General features: G+C 50.8%; 7 protein-coding genes and 1 non-coding gene across 8 annotated transcripts; 2 read left to right on the forward strand and 6 right to left on the reverse strand.

Annotated features, from left to right (window-relative positions):
• Positions 1-1247: 1247 nt before the first annotated feature.
• On the forward strand, positions 1248-2117 carry BDW70DRAFT_152074 (DJ-1/PfpI family protein; the record flags this gene model as incomplete). The annotated part of the gene is made up of 2 exons (XM_073739386.1): positions 1248-1317; positions 1456-2117. 2 exons carry the CDS (start codon positions 1248-1250, stop codon positions 2115-2117), a joined length of 732 nt encoding a protein of 243 aa, XP_073593719.1.
• A 1481-nt stretch (positions 2118-3598) lies between these two features.
• BDW70DRAFT_169825 (uncharacterized protein) lies at positions 3599-4081 on the reverse strand (the record flags this gene model as incomplete). Its single annotated transcript, XM_073742778.1, has 1 exon — positions 3599-4081. The coding sequence occupies one exon, from the start codon at positions 4079-4081 to the stop codon at positions 3599-3601; it is 483 nt and encodes a 160-aa protein (XP_073593720.1).
• Positions 4082-6448: 2367 nt separating this feature from the next.
• Positions 6449-8043, reverse strand: BDW70DRAFT_169826 (uncharacterized protein; the record flags this gene model as incomplete). Its single annotated transcript, XM_073742779.1, has 3 exons — positions 6449-6751; positions 6822-7157; positions 7207-8043. 3 exons carry the CDS (start codon positions 8041-8043, stop codon positions 6482-6484), a joined length of 1443 nt encoding a protein of 480 aa, XP_073593721.1. The 3' UTR covers positions 6449-6481.
• A 2145-nt stretch (positions 8044-10188) lies between these two features.
• BDW70DRAFT_140778 (uncharacterized protein) lies at positions 10189-10750 on the reverse strand. Its single transcript, XM_073737674.1, has one exon. It carries the CDS (start codon positions 10620-10622, stop codon positions 10338-10340), a length of 285 nt encoding a protein of 94 aa, XP_073593722.1. The 5' UTR covers positions 10623-10750; the 3' UTR covers positions 10189-10337.
• Positions 10751-11569: 819 nt separating this feature from the next.
• BDW70DRAFT_t138 lies at positions 11570-11640 on the reverse strand. Its single transcript has one exon. It is a non-coding gene; the product is annotated as a tRNA-Gly (tRNA).
• Positions 11641-12674: 1034 nt separating this feature from the next.
• Positions 12675-13877, reverse strand: BDW70DRAFT_169828 (uncharacterized protein; the record flags this gene model as incomplete). The annotated part of the gene is made up of 1 exon (XM_073742780.1): positions 12675-13877. One exon carries the CDS (start codon positions 13875-13877, stop codon positions 12720-12722), a length of 1158 nt encoding a protein of 385 aa, XP_073593723.1. The 3' UTR covers positions 12675-12719.
• Positions 13878-14303: 426 nt separating this feature from the next.
• Positions 14304-15606, forward strand: BDW70DRAFT_169831 (alpha/beta hydrolase; the record flags this gene model as incomplete). Its single annotated transcript, XM_073742781.1, has 2 exons — positions 14304-14494; positions 14545-15606. 2 exons carry the CDS (start codon positions 14304-14306, stop codon positions 15557-15559), a joined length of 1206 nt encoding a protein of 401 aa, XP_073593724.1. The 3' UTR covers positions 15560-15606.
• A 143-nt stretch (positions 15607-15749) lies between these two features.
• On the reverse strand, positions 15750-17267 carry BDW70DRAFT_169833 (FAD-dependent oxidoreductase; the record flags this gene model as incomplete). Its single annotated transcript, XM_073742782.1, has 2 exons — positions 15750-17203; positions 17250-17267. The coding sequence occupies 2 exons, from the start codon at positions 17265-17267 to the stop codon at positions 15941-15943; spliced, it is 1281 nt and encodes a 426-aa protein (XP_073593725.1). The 3' UTR covers positions 15750-15940.
• Between the last annotated feature and the right edge of the window lie 777 nt (positions 17268-18044).

Here is an 18044-nt window from a genome sequence, read left to right on the forward strand (position 1 = left end):
GAGGATGAGAGACTGCCGCCAAATTCGTGGTGACAGCTCCACGCCCGTTGAATCTTGCAGAGAAGATTCGGAAAGATTCTACTTCGCCATTGTTATGCAATACGGGCAGTAGGCTGATGGAGCAGCCAGGGTAGGGTGCATTGTGGTTCTCGTGGGCGCGGGAGGCCAAGAGGGCGATGAGCGACAGACTAGGCGCAGTGGAACAAATATGGACTGACTTTAATAGGCACTTAGACTTAGGCTTTCAACTGATCATCCATAACATTGAGCGATTCTTTCGCGGCACTTGGATTCGTCTGCGTAACAGAGCGTCCGCCGTCAGTATAGTATGATGACCGGAACGGACTTTCTAGTCATGAATGTAATACAGACGTCTTTATAAACCTTGCCTTTACTCTGAGGTACTTTATTCCAATGATAACACCGGGTCAAAGGTTAACTTCCTGCAGCGCGCACTTACTGCGACTGCCATCTTCACTGTAGGTTTGTCCCCGGCCCTTGGGTGCCCCCAACGAACCTTTGTAGACGGCCCTAAGCTTGGAGCATCACACTCATCATAAATAAGGACAGCTGGTCGAGTTAGTTCACAGGAATTCGAAATATTGTTCTCTCTCGATTATGTAGTCGTTTATGTATTCTCTGACAGACACCTTCCACACGTTGTCCTCTGATTCTGGGTCGTAGCTGAAGGGCGTATCCCAGGACCCAGAGATTTATCGGCCTCTACAGACCCTACAGACCCCTATAAACTCCTACAGACCTCTATAGACCCCCAAAGCATTCCTGAATAACCCTAAAACACAGCCTGATCCGACGATCGTAAGCCGTAGCTTGGAATGCTAGCCGCTCTGAATGCCAGGCCCAAATGCCAAGAAGCGCTCTTTGCTCCCGTTTCGGTCCTCCTTCAGCCCTGAACATGCAAGATGAAAGAATTCTAGAGTAACGGAGCTAGGATAGGAAAGCCATTTCATGCCTGGTATGCGGGGCCTCAGTCTAGTGATGTGAAACTGCGCAAATGTGCTCAAACTGCTTGGCAGCTCCTCTCATCTTTACTCCACCATTCATTGGATCTCCACTACCGCCAATAGAAATAATAATACCAAAAATTAAGATAAAATAGAATAAAATTCCTAGAGATGGATTAAGTGGCTGGACGCCTGACTTAATGGAAACGCCGTATATAATTATCTGTCTCCTCCACGGTCTCTACCATCATCTCAACTCCACCAGAACATCATCAGGACAAGATGTCGACCGTCCTTGTTCGAGCCGTGATCGGCCTCGTCTGTCTTGCATGGCCTGGTGCCACTGCTCAAGGCGCTTCCTCTCTCTCGTATCTGTTAACAGTCACTGACCTGGTATTAAACACTGAGCCAGACCCTCTCACCACTCTCTCTCCCGTCCCCTCTCCCAGTCTCACTTTTACGCCCTCTCCCAGTCCCTCTCCCCCGATAGTCCCCAACCCACCGACAAAATATGGCGTCGTCCTCTTCCCTGCCTTCGAGATGCTCGACGTCTTTGGCCCCCTTGAAGTACTCTCCTGGGCTGCACGGCTGCACGAAAAGCTGGATCTCTACCTGCTCGCCGAGTCACTGGACCCCGTCACCACACAGCCGCAAAGCGCTGCAATGAACACCTTTAATTCGTCGTTCTTTCCGACCGTTAACCCAACGCATACGTTCGATGACAGCCCAGAGCTGAATGTGCTCATTGTGCCCGGTGGGCTGGGGACGCGCAACCCTAACATGGACCGGACCCTGCAATTCATCAGCTCCACTTATCCAAAAGTGCAGTATCTGATCACGGTCTGCACGGGGTCAGCGCTGGTCGCCCAGACGGGGATCCTGGACGGGCGTCGCGCAACGACGAACAAAGCATCCTGGGACTCTGTCATCGTTAATGGGCCGAACACGACCTGGGTCCAGGAAGCTAGATGGGTAGTCGACGGCAATATCTGGACTTCTTCCGGCATCTCAGCGGGGATCGATGCGACATTGGCGTTTGTGGCCGAGTTATATGGGAAAGAAAACGCGACAGTGATCAGTGAGTATATGGAGTACGAATGGCATGAGGACAGCGACTGGGATCCGTATGCGGAGATCTGGGGAGTTGTATAGCGAATGGTGGAAAGGGTGAGCGATGGTGCTGGTCCGCCTCGGGCTCGGGCAGTGGGATACTCTTTCGAATCTGGACGCGACCTCTGTTGAGCTAGCCTCTGAAACTCTACAAGAGTAATATACATATATCTACGACGTCCGCTATATTTCCAATGAGTCTTGCGATTCGTATGGAGAAGCCCCGATACTGGGGGTGCATGCCAATACAAATTCAGATGCAAAGCTCCTTCACTTATCCAACAAAGACACGTGCAAGATAGTTGCAAGGCAATTGAACCAAACACCAGACAAAGGATCATTCTCTGTCCTCGCGGGCGGGTGCTGTCAAGTCGAGTTGGTGGTGGAGAAGTGGGATGATAAAGAGCAGGGCAGCGCCAGCTTGATCTGGTACGGATGGTCCCAGCATAGACCGGTACGCTGCCAACTCGTCTGCTAAATTGCTGCTAGCACAAGAGGCATTGGTCGGCGGAATACCGCTATATTTGATCTCGTCAGGGTTGTAGATGGCGTGTCGTCAGGTGGAATCTCGATCTCGGCCGTATCACCAAGCCCGATCCGCCAGAAGACTAGAAGGTCGATGGTCCTCCTGCGCCTCAAACGGCACCCAGACCAGCGCACCGGGGTCTCGCTCCTCTTCTACCTGCCTAAGAGCAAAGCCGCTCAGCTGAAGACTCTTGCTACGTCCGACGACGGGAGCTGGATCTCCACATCCGATGCCTTCTCGGCCTTCATCTTGCGAACCCTAACCCGTCTCCGTGCACCGGTCTTCAACCCGGACCCCTCCTCCCAGATTTTCTGGGCTGAAGCGGTCGACATGCGTCACCGGTTCCATGACCCTCCTGTTCCACCGCGGATGCAAGGGAGCGTCATGTCTGCGGCGATCAACACGACAGCGCAGATCTCTATGCCTAACCCGGCCATTTCGGAGATCATTTCTGGCTTGCCGTTCCCCAAACTCGCATCTTATATCCGGCCCTCACAACAGCGTCACACAGGAGGGTCTCGACCAGATGCTTACCCTAGTCTCGACGGTACTGATAAGAAAACGCTGAATATCCGCATTGATCGAAGCCACCCATGAGCATTCTGCAGACGGACCATCGAGATGCCAATATCACTGCAGCAGATTTCGGGTTCGCCCGGCCGATCACGTATCGCCACTTGCTTAATTGTGTCACGAACGGGGTGGTCATTGTCTATTCGCCAAGATCAGGGACGGGCAACGAGGACGAGGGGTATGAATTTGCTATCTTCTACAAGAAGGGCCTGGCGCAGGCTCTGAATAAGGATCCTGAGTGGAACGAGTATTTTGAGTACAGGGGCGTCGATGCTGTGGTTGCCGCCTCTGCAGATAGATAGATCTAAGGTAGATACCGTGACATGCATGCATCCCTGGAGACTACTGTAGACAACGCATCCTTATGCTAAACAACGCATCTTAGCAATGTCTTGGCACATTTCAGACAGGTAGACTGACGGCCCTAACCATCAACACCAGTGACCTTCCAGTACCACCGCTCAAACCTCAAGCTCGCCATAAACCACTCTCCGTCAACCCTCTTCCATGTCTCGAAATAATATCCCCCGCCAATGCCACTCCACCTGCCCACGAGCTCCCTGCTTCCTGCATAATACGTCACCGGCCAAACAGCTTTCACTTCATACTCATCCCCCGCCGCATCCTCGGCGAACTCCAACTCTCCCGGCGCGACAGAATTGATCGTCTGCTGCGTTTCGAAGGCGCTGGCGAAGAAATCAATAAAGGTGTCTCGCGAGCCAAAGGAGAATGGAACATTGTTCTCGACCACAATCGAGCCGTCGGGGTTATGGAAGGTGGCCTTTATGCTGGGCAGGAAGATGTCCCGGAAACCGGTCCATTTGTGCGTACCTGCGAATCGGCAATACTGGGATTTTCTGAGACGGATAGCTTCAGCAACCTCACAGGGGACTGGTTTCGATGGCATTGTGGTGCTGTCATGTACAGACAGGAGTAGATGGATGGCACTTGCTGGTGTGGCACCCGTAAGACTGGGAGTGATCTATGTTTTATACTACTTGTACTTGAATACAGTTTATTAGCAAAGAAATAAGTTACGGATATGAAAAAAAAAAAAAAAAAAAAAAAAAAAAAAAAAAAAAAAAAAAAAAAAAAAAAAAAAAAAAAAAAAAAAAAGAGTTAAAACTAAATTGATTCAATTAATTAGTAAATAAAAAATAAAATACAGAAAGGAGAGGGCAAGGGTGGATTTTTTCTGTTGCAGTCTTGGCTATAGCTAAACAGTGTTGTACTCCGTACTCCTGGTCTCCCTCCCCAGCCATTCTCGAGCTACCCTTGAATCAATTAGGCTATTGCCCGGCAGTAGCGGTGATAGTATCTTTTCTTATTTTTGTGCTTGTGCTACATAATTCGTCAAGAAGTCGCATGAGTTAGGTATGCTAGCCATTCCGCAAATCTATATTGTCCTCGCATACATCCTTGCTCGAGAAAGACTGTTTCGGCATTAGCTCTTGTGTAATCCAGATGAGTGTTTGAGTACGTACGAAGCCTTACTAGATATACTTTGAGCATGTCAGAATATAAGCAGCAAGGCGAGCCTTACCGAGAATCTGCTGCCGACATCGGCACCCTGGAGACCTAGACAAGACTAGACGTTTATTGGACTGTTCTTGCCATCCTGGCAATATCTTGAGCTCAATTACTGACCGAGCCACTGTTTTCTGAATATCGACTAAGACCGCTGCTGATCTCCAACCCATGAAATAATGATTCGCGATCTCCATTCTCGATCGAAGCCCTGTCAAGAAAAGCTTAGAACAGTCCCCGCACATTATCGGCGTACTGCCCATTTTAACATGCTGCAAATCTGTGCAACTTCTTGTCTTGAGCAAGCCGCTGTCTATTCATCGTTCGTGGCATTTGGCACACTCAGTCAGTCCACGTACCATGCCAGACCATGGCCTCAAGCCCACGGGGCTGATTGGCTACCATTAGTCTGTCTCTCCGTAGGAACATATCTGAGAACACTTACGAGAGTCGCCTCACCTATACAGCACATTATACTTAGCAACCACAGCGCCAAAATGCCCTGTTGGCAGCGCAGGCCCACAGCAACGATTTGGACTGCGTTGACAAAGTCGATGTCGGCCATGCGCTTGTGTTGTAAGCACTTCTTGTTGCCAGGGAGTCAGGCTTGAACGAGAAGTTTTCGATTGTATATATTACGCCCAGACTTGATGGTGAAGGAGTCCCGAAGGCAGGGATCGAGGTGAGGACGGAGTCAATCCTGTCAGTAGAAAGATATCGGAAGTGGAAGATGGCTGCGGCATGGTGGATTTGCGAAGACGTACAAATCCCAAAACATACTTTAGAGCCGCTGGCTTTTTTTCTAGCGGAGCAAGTCAGTGCAGAGGGTACTTTACAGCCACTGGTGGCCTAGAGCTGGGTTCCTGGTGTTCACATGCTATTGTCCATTTTTATTGAGGCTTCTTTGCAGCTGTAGGTTCGGGTACGGAGCCACTATTTCCACATTGACTGTCCTAATCACCAAAGTATCTTGTGTGGCCCCCCAGGCGCACTTCTAGTTACACAACTCACAGAACGTATTCATATTCGTCTTCAGCCCTAGTAGCTCGGGATATAGTCATCGCTCCAGCAGATTTGGCCCAAGTTTCAGTGTTGTGAAGTTACCGTTGTTCCAGGAACCTTGAAGCAATGGAAGAATGGGTCGAATTGATAGAAATGGAATGCATGAATTCTCTGCCAGACGAGACTAAGCGCAACACTTGTAATTTACGGGACCGGGCCATAGACTGGTGGACTTTGGTAATATATAGATTGGCATTGGTTTCGGGATATCGACGATTAGGGCTTTGTACCCCGTAGCAATGAGTCACCAAAACAATGATAGCACAAACTCTGTGACTAGGCATGGGACAGTCTTTCAAATTAAATGATTATTCTTAACAATCAATATAAAGGCAACATAGTCTAGATTGTACGTCATAAAAAAATGGATTACACATAGGTTACTTGCTGCAAACTCGTCTCCAATGACTTGAACTTACCAGGAAAACAATAAATCTAATAATAACAATTCTTTTGTATATCCCAGGACCCAGTATGTTGCCGGGTAATAAATATAACGAATACAGACTTTCTGCACTTAATTCCTTTATACTGCTATGAATTACACTCACCATAATCCGGCAAAATGAATCAAAAGCCTTAACCATCGGGTCGATATGCTTGAAACGAGACCCATAGGCCAGTATCGCTGGAACTCGTGCGCAGAACTCTAAAGTGGAGAGTGGATGGTATTCAACGGTTAGGTAACATAGGGTCTACCACCTTTGACGACATTCATCTATGCGTCCCTCCTCTGCCACGGCATCTGCTGGTCGCGATTCTTCTCCCAGCCGTGTCCCCACCCTTGTTCCCAGCTCGCACTGAACTTCTCATTCTGCTTCCCCCACTTCTCTGTCCCAGCAGCTAACCCCGTCTCTGCAAAGTCCATCCGAGCTCCCAATTCCTCCCACGCCGACTGCAGCTCGAAATTCTCATTCTGTGGCTGCGTTTTGCCAAACTTCATAATCTCCCGGCCGTCAGGCATTCGCCCGCAGAAGAGGTAGTCGGACTGCGAAAGCAAACATTAGCATACTGAACTCTACCCGGAACAAGTGCTGGGCTTATGTGGGCACGCCTACCTTCCCCAGGGTCAACTTGATTGCTCCCTCATACATCGCCGGATGATACTCGCTCAGCTTGTCCTTTTGTCCCCTGATTAGGGATAGGATATTGGAAGTGACAATCTCGGCCTGCGCGCGAGCGGCGCGGGCGAAGCGAGGGCCGCCTGTTTTGGCGACGTCGCCGAGGGAGAAAATCCTCTCAGAGGTGGTGACCTCCTCATCGGAACTAGACTTAGAACCATCCTTGATCTGGAGCGTCGGGTGCACGAGAATCTGTCGCGTTTGCGGGTCGATAGCTCCTGGTGCGAGCTGGGCGAGGATGCTCGAGTTGGGCCGCTGGCCGGTGCAGGGGAGCTGCACAGATTAGTCTGACATTATAACCAGGGGCAAGGCGCAAACTCACCACGAGATCGTACGACTTTTGCGTCCCATCCTTGAATGTAAGACTTCCCGGTCCGACCATCCCAACCCCGGCTCCTTCTGGTGCATCTTTCTTGATAGCCGGCCTCTCCCCCATCACCATCCCCACCCCCATCTTCCTCAGCGCATCCATAACAACCCCTTGCAGCCTCGGGCCGAACGCGCTGAGCACCTTGTCTCTTGAGTGAACCAGCGTTACCTCCTTCGCCGGGTAATAGCTCTTGATATCAGTCGCAATCTGCACGCCCACCGGCCCACCGCCAACAACCGCAATGGTCTTCGCGGCTTCCACAGACCTCTGCGTCGCGCGGAACGCATTGACTCCTTCACTCTTCGTCAAGACATCATATTTACTCGGCGCCGGCTGCCACGACCCCGTCGCGACAGTGAGGTACTCGTACTCGACCTCGACGCCAGATGAAAGTTTCACAGTGTTCGGTGTGATCTCCGTCGCGGTGTCCCGGATATGCTCGAAGATTCCCGCCGGCGCGGACTTTGCCAGATTATCATAAGGGATGAATGCCTTCTCCTCTTTCCCCTTGACGACACTGAACCGCGGAAACACGAAGAAGTGGTTGAAGTGGGAGTTCCGTTCAATTAGCACCGCGCGGTACCCCGTCGGTAAGGTTTCTGTGAGACGCTGCGCGAGTCGGGTCCCGGCATATGAGCCGCCGATGATGATGACATTTTTGGGATTTGGGGTCGCTTGGTATGTGAAGTGGTGTGGTATAGATTGGAGCTTTTGGCTGGCGCGGGCGATGCCCAGGGACGACATGGCGCCCAGGGCTTTTGTGTAGAATTCAAGTGTTTCGGAGACCATTTCGCTGTTGTTGATTCAAGTTATTGAGCGAAATAGAGTGAATTTCGGTGAGAAGAGGAGCTGCGTGCTTATGTATGTGTAGAATGCAGGCACCTAGTGATTTGGTCGGGGTTTATTCGGGCACTATTGCCGTCCAGGGCCTTATGCTCCGCGGACCCGGGGTCGGGTTCGGCGTCGGCGTCGGAGACCGGGGATAGTACTTAGTCTGGCTTTCGCACACTCTAGCGCACTGTATGCTTGTCATATCTGAGTCGAATAAGGGCCGCTTTTCCTTTCTTAGAGGTTCGTGGGTAGTGATATGCTGACTGTGTCCGTCGGTGGGGAGTATACAGGTGAGGTCGCATATGTTCTGGCAAAGAGCGACATAGTGGATTCCATTCGACGATTCCCGCTATCTTAATAAATAATCCGTCAGCCCTAACTGGATTGTCACGAAAGGCGATTGATATCTGTTATAGGGCCGGTCAGCCGTATGGTGCCGGTGATCTGACGCCCTTGAAAGACAAAACATCACGAAACTACATGCAGTGCACGTTACTATAAAGCTCTCAGTTCTCCCGGGCTCTGCTTTTGTAAAGGGATCTAGAAATATAGAAGAGGTCGAAACATGATTGATCAATAGTATTGCCTATCCGCTACATGGAGAAGTGGATTATGCATACTCTGCCACTTCTGGACCCAAGTGCTATAGTACCATTTTTGACTGTTGAGGAAAAGGACTCATAGCTGGGAGGGAGCCATACCTCCTTTTGGCCGCGAACAGCAACCCACCGACTTGTCTGCAGAGATAACTCATTGATTGATTCATAGGCACTGGATGACGCGTTTCCGTCCCAGGGCTGGATATCGAAAGAAACCATGTTCGTTATGATGCGGGGTAGCTCATTGGAGAATTCAATGTTGGTAATGATGTCGTCAGTGCTGAGGGTCTGCTTGAGTGCGCCTGTAGCGGGGTCCCAGAGCTTGATAGTGTTATCATAAGAGCCGGAAGCCAGCAGCCGGCCATCTAGTGAGAAGGCCACCGACAGGACCCAATGTGAATGGCCCTCCAGGGTCTGCTTGAGGGCGCCCGTGGCCGGATCCCAGAGCTTGACGGTGCGATCAGTAGAGCCGGACGCTAGCAGCTGGCCATCTGGTGAGAAGGCCACTGACCAAACTGGAGATGAATGGCCCTCCAGGGTTCGCTTGAGGGCGCCCGTGGCTGGATCCCAGAGCTTGATGGTGCAGTCACTGGAGCCAGACGCCAGCAGCTGGCTATCTGGTGAGAAGGCCACTGACCAAACTGGAGATGAATGGCCCTCCAGGGTTCGCTTGAGGGCGCCCGTGGCTGGATCCCAGAGCTTGATGGTGCAGTCACCGGAGCCAGACGCCAGCAGTCGGCCATCTGGTGAGAAGGCCACTGACTGAACTGTATCTGTATGGCCCTCCAAAGTTTGCAACTCCGAACTCCAGTTTTCCTCCACTTCTGGACCTTTTTCTATCCAATTGGGAAGCATTGCCGTCTTTGGCGCAAATATCAAACCAGAAGCATAGAGCTGAAGAGGCGCAATATCTGCTACATGACTAAACTTCAGTGCAAATTGCTTTGCATCATGAAGGAACCATGATAGCTCAGAGTTGTTAAGTTCCTAGAATTCTTAGCGAGAGTAATCACCCAGCTTGGATTAGACCTACCTTTCCTGCTGAATGTAAAACAGTAATGCCTTGCACAACTTCAGATATGATGCCCAGGATGCTCATTGCCTCCACCCAGTGAGGAAAATGCTCTTTCAGAAGAGTTAAGACAGCATAACACTGGCCTGTAGAACTTTTGCAGCGTAGTAAGTGGTAAATCCAGTAGCGACACGAATACTGCAGCTCTGGTGGTACGTGATGCTGAACAGATTGAGGATTAATGCTTCTACGCTCTGTTCCATAGCTTTGGAGACTGCATATATTCTTCTTGAGGTTTCTTTGCATAAGAGAAAGACACCTTGTTAGCAATATCTGGTTCATTTCCTCCTTATCTACCCAGAATGGAGTTTTATTACGAGTGTTGGTGTCAAGAAGAAAGTCTCGAAATGACAGATGGAAGAGCCTCACTGGCAGCGTGTCTTTCTTTGGTATATTCAAGACCGAGTGCAGTGAGTTCAGTCTGGTATTAATCGAACTTCTCGGGATCCCTATAAGCTTCGAGAGGGACATGACTGACAATGGGCTTTCAAGAAGAATTATTGTGCCGACAACTTCACGAACCTCCTGGACCAACTGCATCTGTCTTATCCCACTGTATTTAAAAACAAGGCGGCCCAAAACTAGAAGATATGTTCCATCCAGCTTTGACTCTTGATTATGATATTTGAGGATCTCAGTAAGGCATTGCCCGGTGTCCAGGTTGTGATCTGCAAACAGACGACATATGGTAGAACAGCAATAACAACCTGGTGACCCCCTATTTTCCCTAGCGTATAGTGGTTGTTATCGTTTGGCGAAAGCGTCTCCGGGAGACTATGTTTCTTATCAAAAAAAGCTCGGGCAGCGACATATTCTGTCTGCAAGGCACATATCCAACCAACAGTGTACCGGTCTGGATCAGACATTGTGGGCCGCAAGTGGCAGGGGGCCCCAAGAAGTATTTTTCGCCAATTTGCACATACAAATCTGACTTGGACGCGAATCGAAGGCTAGGCGCAAGTGGAACTTGAAAAGTTGAAGAGATATATGAAGCGCTTCACTCAAAAGTTGCTTGCTAGAAAGAGGAGTAAGAAAGGAGTGAGGCTGAGGCTCTGGGCATAATGCATGATTATATTAGCCTGAACTATTCATTTATGCCAAGCCTCTAATTATGTATCATGTCGGTTCTGCTATGTGACCAAGGTCTACAACGAACCCAATGTATTGAAGGACATAACTTCTCAAACACAGTTTGTGTAGGTGTTCTTCTGGCTCTAAAGTAGGGATGCTAATGCGAGGGATGCTCATCATTGGGATATGGAAGAAGGATAAGCAGGTCCTGGATATTGCTGAGTACAAAGAGCCCTTATCCGGTTGTCAATAATTCCAACCCTGAATCGGGCCGAGTCAAAGTGAGGCGTAAGTTCCTGGCAGCTGCAAAATGACATGGCTCGATGGCAATCTTCAGTTATCTGTCAGAATGAAAGTGTCTTACTTTCTGAAAATGTACAAGTGGGTTCGATGCCTTGTCGATGCTGCGCGGTCGCCAATCCAACAAAACCTACCGGTGAGGATGGACAAAGTCATGATCGCTTAGCCAGGAACAAGCTGTAGTGGCTATGCCTACTTTCATATAACACAGAACGACGTATGAGAGCGATATCGATCCAGACTTATGCATGCTCTAGTTGCACTACCCTGTTAGCCGACTGGAACGCCACCAGGTGAAGTATGAAAGCGACGCCGGAAGTTTGCAGCTGAGAAATCTTCTCACATCGCAGGATGGACCGCTGCCCTTGTGACGAAGCTTCCGTTCCAAATCACGCATCACGCAAGCCCAAGCTGGTAGGGTTACAACAAAAAAGAATTATTCTGCATCATCCGTGAATCGAACACGGGCCTCATCGATGGCAACGATGAATTCTACCACTAGACCAATGATGCCACTTGTTGAAGACCCATTCACTTTTTGCTAAAATCACCATAAATCTCAGGCGAGCAAGCACAAAATTGGGATTAGTTCTATCGCTTGACAGCGCCCGCGTGCCGGTTGGTATCTGACAAGCCGGCATGAAACTGCTGGTCAACATCAGTGTCGATGTGGTGCCTACCCGGGTCATAAACGGGCGAAAATCTGCTGATGTTGGTGAAGTAGGGTCGGCATTGTGTTTTCTTGATCAACGGTAAATAAGCTGGAAGCGAGCCAAGTCAAGTTCGAAGGCAATGTGCCTCCATGCGCTCGCCGTACCTGTTATGGCAAGAGGATCACGGAGTTTGGGATTGCTCTAGAGGAGTAAAATGGAGCAAAGTCCCGGACGGGCATTATGTGAGTTGTTCCTGCATCGGCCACCGTACCGGCAAAAATCGAAACCCTGTTAGGGAAGGAAACTGACGGCAGAAAGTATTACCACTTGGTAGTACCTCATATCCTCATTATTTTCGGGGGCAGACTCTTCAGTCTTAGTCGGCTGGGAAATTCCAGGTCTGTATGCTGGCGTCAGGATCTAGTCACAAATCACAATTTCTTCATACCTCGGAACTTTCTCCCTGTCCGTCTTTCGTCAACAGTCCATTACACTACACCGTTCCCATAGGCTGTTGTCAGCGAACAGAGGTGGAATGATCAAATAGTTCGATGACCTTCTCACGCCTTTAAGCCATTGCTCCATTATTCTGAGAATTTCGCATTAAAAGAATCAAATTAGTCATTCCTGGGCATGACAGCTAGGAGTGAGACTCGAGGCTAAGGAGGTCCGACTTGTTGCGTATATAGTGAAAGAGAGTAGGTGACCAAGATCTGTTCACTGTATGCAATAGGAAGTGAGTGAAATGGAAAATGCTCTGGTATGAGCTGACAGGTCATCAATGGAAGTATCGACTGAAATTTTTTGAGATCTCGCTTGCCTACATACAGAGGACGTTTGCATAGATTGTGCCACGCACAGTGCTGTCTGACCACCTTACACAAATTTCGATGCGACACACTTATGTAACTCGAGCAGACTCGACAGACCGATTCGCGATTACGCGAGCTTCTTGCTCGCCGGGGCTGTTCTTTTGACGCCCCCAAGCTCATTGTATACCAACTCATCTCTCTCCCACATCAACTCAACAGCCGCTCCGACCGGCCCAGTCAAAACCGTCAACGTAGCGACCTTAAATAGGAGCCTGACGCACCCGACCTGACCGTACACAACACGGTGGCCAGCCCGGTACAAGCTCAAAGCCCAGATCAAAACACCAGTCGAGCCAATGAGATAGTCCCAGCGAAGGAACGCATGCGCGCCAGCCCCGACGCTCTCCACGAGAACTGGCACCTCCCACGGCTTCGGAATGTCGTACACAACGAGCGGATGGAGCGGGTGCAGGTACTCTTCCTTGAACAGCCAGGGCGCAGCAACGGTCGAGAGAGGGATCACCCATGCAACGATATGCGTCAGGGCGGTGTTGGCGAAGGCGAAGGAGTAGACCCATCGGAGCGAATGCAGAGTCGCACGGCCGCCCTCGACATTATCGTCGTTGCGCGTAAACGGCGAGAAGAAGACATGGACAAGGGTGAGCAGGATCGAGACGTATGCGGGCCACGGTTGCCAGAGGGCGATAAAGATCTGCTTCAGATCTGTGGTAACCTGCTCGGACACCGGCAGAAGCAATAGGCCTGATGGCACCATGTACCCGATCACAAACACCAGCGGGATCGCATTCAGAACTGCCCTAGGGACGCGAATATTCTCCGCGGTTGGTCTGATCGCCGTCGCCGACGTGAACAGATGGATTGCAAAGTAGAGAGGCGCTGAAAAAGCAAATGTCATGGCTTGTGCGATCAAGCCAAAGATCACTGGGAATGCCACGATTTTCCAGGAATTCCCTTTCCTCCACGACTCCAGAGTGACCAACACCCAGGCGGATCCAAAGGTCCCTGAGAAGCCGATCGTATGCACCAGCAGGGAAAGGTTGCTGCCGTCCGTGGCAGGCCAGAAGAAGACGACCAGGATCTCCAGGAACTCGTCAAGTGGCGCGATCCCGGTATATACCTTGCGCAGCGCTGCATCGCTGCCGGGGAGTTTTCCAGTCGCAATGGACTCTTTCACGAGCTTACTTGCGCCATTGATCTCGAAGAGGTAGAAAATGGTGTAGAAGACCAGCGCACTGAGCAGAGGAAGAATGAGCTTCGTGGCCATGGTGGATGGGAAGTGGATTGCTTACTGCTGACATGCGGTTGAGGCAGGTGAGGCCAGAAATATATGTTTTGATCCCAACGGGATCGTCCGGAGCTTTTCCTAGTTGCTACGATTGATTAACGGGCCCACCTCCCCTTATGGAATGCCTTGCGATCCCGAGGCCTGGTCCTGGTGCAATGTTGACACGGCATGTGCCATCCAAATACCGAAGCCGTTTCATGGCGTTTATTTGCAAGTGCTGCAACCAACAACTGCTGGTAGAGATCATGGCATTATTTGTCTGCGCTGGCCGCTGGAATATTAGAACAATGTCGGCTAAATCCAATATCGAGCCGGGTATTAGGCTGTTTTTGAATGTTGAATAAATTGTTTCTCCCCGCACTTTGAATTGCAGTGGTTGCTTACCTGGACCATGTCCTTGACGCGATGGGGCCCGTTCTTGAGCCAAACCCAGACCTCCCAGTCACGATCCTCGACCTGATCCAAACCAGCTTGACCCTATGCTTCAGAGTACCATGGGTCATTGGAACAACGCTGCTCCGTCGGTGGTGGCCCTGGAACCAGACCTATAAGCCCCCACCCGTGCGAGACCACCTGTTTCGGCATGTCATGACCTGGTACGCTGCCTTTATAGCATATTTATCTCCTGGATCTGACGCCTAAATAGTATAGGAAACCACGTCCCGCTCTCGGTCTGGCAATGGTACACAGCCTCGGATACGAGCGGGTCAAACCTCAAACACTCCATTCGCTATGGTCATCTCACGCATCTGTTCGAGCCGGTTAGGACGCCAAAATTCTGTGGTTACTGGATCTGCCGTGGAATGTCTGAGGAAGCTGCCCATCCTCGCGATGCTGATCTCGTGGTCTTTCATGCTCACGGTGGTGGGTATGTTACGGGCCACCCAAGTGTCGGCGCTCCAGAGCACGTTCTCCTCGCCGAGACGCTTCAACAGCTTAACATTACCGCGGCCATATTCTCGCTGGATTACACACTCGCGCCGAGAGGGATATTCCCGAAGCAGCGAGATGAGGCAATGGCAGCGTATGACTGGCTGTGCGGCGACATGGGTGTTGATCCATCGAAGGTGGTCGTCATTGGGGATTCGGCTGGAGCGCATCTCATACTGTCGCTGCTCGTCGGGTTGTTTGAGAGACGTGGTCGTTTAGTCGACGAGGATGGCAGAGACTGGCGCCCAGCAGCTGCCGTGCTAGTGAGCCCCTGGATCAACCTGCACACATCCCACCCCCGCGTGCTAGATCTGCACTGGGAAGAGCGACTGTTCAAGCGCTCACTTGATACGTACTGTGAATGGATACTGCGCGATGCGACTCCTAAGCTAGATGTGCTCTACGGCAACTTCGCCCTTGGACGTGAGGCGCGTGGATCGTGGGCTGAAATACTGCCGGCTCGGACGTGGGTCACTGCCGGCTCTGAAGAGCTTGTTTTTCTCTACGATATCGGGGATTTTGTGATGCAAGCCAAGGCAGATACAGCTGACGTCGTACTTGACGTTGCCACTGGAAAGGACCATGCGTGGCAGTGTGCAGAAGCCTTCACGCAGCACAACCGGTTGCTGGCTCTGCCCCGGGATGAGCAACTCCCCAGTGATTTAATGGTGGGATACAGAGAGCTAGCGATGGATATACTGAAAGTCATCCGGGCAGAGCCGTCTGGGTGACGCCGGTCTCCTAACATTTTGCCATCCCCGGCCTGGAAACACTGTCAAAGGCAACTAAACAGTCGTAAACAATTGAAACAACTACACGTACACTCTGTCTGCTCGTGTTATCTCACGCCAATCCCTAAATATTTGGCTATTTCGCTACCTTTGAGATTGAGGCTTGTCGCGTAATGGAATCACTATTGTCTATCTATCTACCCAAAACTTCTAAAGGTAGAAGACGAAGCGTTCTTGATCCTATCGTACAAGCCCGTTGTGTCTAATAATTATATGGAAAAGAAGAAAAGAGAATCAAGGAACCGGTACCACGGCACTTCCCCCTGAAATCAAGTCCCCTACCCAGAAGCCTTCCCTGCCGTCCGAGGTACAAGGATATATTCAGATCTGTTCCGTGTCGACATCATAAATGGTGTACTTCTGACCCAATAACTGGTGCCCAATCCCCAACCCCGAGCGTGTGGAAAGTGCAATTCGAAGGGCATTTTCTCTCAGCCACTGGGTAATCGGTCCGGTCTGCTTGCGAGCTCCTGCATTTTGCGCTGCCGTCTCGTGGATTTCGGCCACGCGCGGCCTTCTAATCTGCTGAAACAATGCATACACCTCTTCAACAGACCGAGAGGGATCCGCCAGCAACCGGGAGACCAAAAAGACATCCTCCACGGCCAGGGAGACACCCTGACCCGCATGTGGCTGCGTTGCGTGTGCGGCGTCTCCGAGCAGCAAGCAGCGGCCACGCGACCATGTGCCCCCAAGTGGTAGCCGGTATACCGGGTAGAATTTCATCACGTCTGTCGCGTCCACGAGCTGTCTCAGTGCATCCGTCCAGCCTCCTCTTCCATTCGCTAGTATCTCATGCAGGTTACTCTTGAACCCATCCACCTCTTGCCGCCCGCGGATCTCCCATCCGTCTCTGTCATCCTGCGGATCCGGTACATGAACCTCCCGCTGAAAGCCCCAGTATACCTCATCCTCCGCTGCCGTGCATGGCGCTGCCATGAACATCCCATTCTCTGTTAGAGTCACATTCAACCCGGTCAACTGATCGGTCACGGAACTCGGCAACCGTGCCGTGGGAATAATCGAGAAAAGTCCAGACAGGCCAGAGTACTCTGGTTTCAGATCCCGGTCGACATACAACCTCCTGACAGCCGAATGGATCCCATCGCAACCAATCAACATATCAGCACTGTCCGATGACCCATCCGCAAACCTAATGCCAACATCGGCCCCCTCACTCGCGCTGGTATCGTCAATCTCAGTGATATTCCGCCCGAAATGAACCGGAATTCCAGCCTTTCGTACCGCTTCCAGCAGAACGTCGACCACATCCGCCCGCTTGATTCGCATATACCCATACCCCGTCTCTGTTCGTGCGCGGGCCGCGAAATCGTCCATACCACCTAACCGTCCTCCGCTAAGGGAATACACGGCGAAGTCACTTCGGCTGCTGCCCCGTTTGGACAAGGACTCGTACACTCCCAGACGGTCGAAGAGGCGAAGGCCGTTTGCAGAAACGCCAATTGCTCCCCCTAGTGTTGTGGGTTTAGGTCGCAATTCGTATATTATGGGCTTGATGTTTGTTGTTTGGTGGAGGCGCAGCGCGGCGGAGAGGCCTGCTGGGCCGGCGCCGATGATGATCGCCTACTCGTGTTAGGAATGCCTGGTGAGTGTTTGTTGACGAGCATACCTTCCGTGATGAGAGCATTCTATCCTCTGATGATTTGAGGTCTTGTTTGTAGGGAGTTGTTGTTTCCCGCAAGCATTGCTTTTATACTTGACAGGGATGCTATATCCGCGGCCCGATTGCTTAATCGGGGAATTCTGGCCACGGACCACATTGCTAAATTCGACACCGGACACGTGCACTCTTCGGCCATTCCATACAAAGCACAAAAAGAGCGAAGGCCGCTCGGTGTTTCATATTTGTCTCTAGAGCTTTCATTTTTGGAGTTTCATGGATTTGAAACCAACAATTCGGCTTGCTTCTACTGGGTCGGCAATGTATCCGAGAGCCGCACATCAGCGCTGAATATCGCATACCGCTGGTATGCTCCATTTTCTGCACTGGCGACTATATGACCGAGGTCTTCCAAAAAATGGCTCTGAATCAGGTGAGCTTGGCCTCATAACACCAAATGGTACATTTAGAGCGCTTTATATGGATGGGGGTGTTTCTGTGGGACGACATAAACGCAGTCCTTTGCCGGCTCAGTGAACATAAAGCACAAGATAGCAATGCGTTTCCTTTGCTAATTCTTCTCTTTATCTAGCTATCTAATAATTAGTTGTGAATGGCCAATATAGAGAGCAAAACATTTGCGTAGTGAGCAAGCAATAGCAGGGATGGGCGGGGAGGCGCGTCTTGAGCGAGACCCTCGACATTAAGACCCAGTAAATAGAGCTAGGCAAACAAATAAATCGTTGAGGAAGCTCAGTTACATGTAGATTGGAATGTCCTTGCCTTTTTCAATGTCAGATTATG

Source organism: Aspergillus foveolatus, assembly GCF_047715535.1.
Source record: "Aspergillus foveolatus strain CBS 279.81 unplaced genomic scaffold BDW70scaffold_45, whole genome shotgun sequence".
Classification (NCBI taxonomy): Eukaryota; Fungi; Ascomycota; class Eurotiomycetes; order Eurotiales; family Aspergillaceae; genus Aspergillus; species Aspergillus foveolatus.

Bases quoted from the DNA above. Each gene is read 5' to 3' on its own strand.
- BDW70DRAFT_140778 (XM_073737674.1), bottom strand. From the start codon at position 10,622: ATGTCTGATCCAGACCGGTACACTGTTGGTTGGATATGTGCCTTGCAG.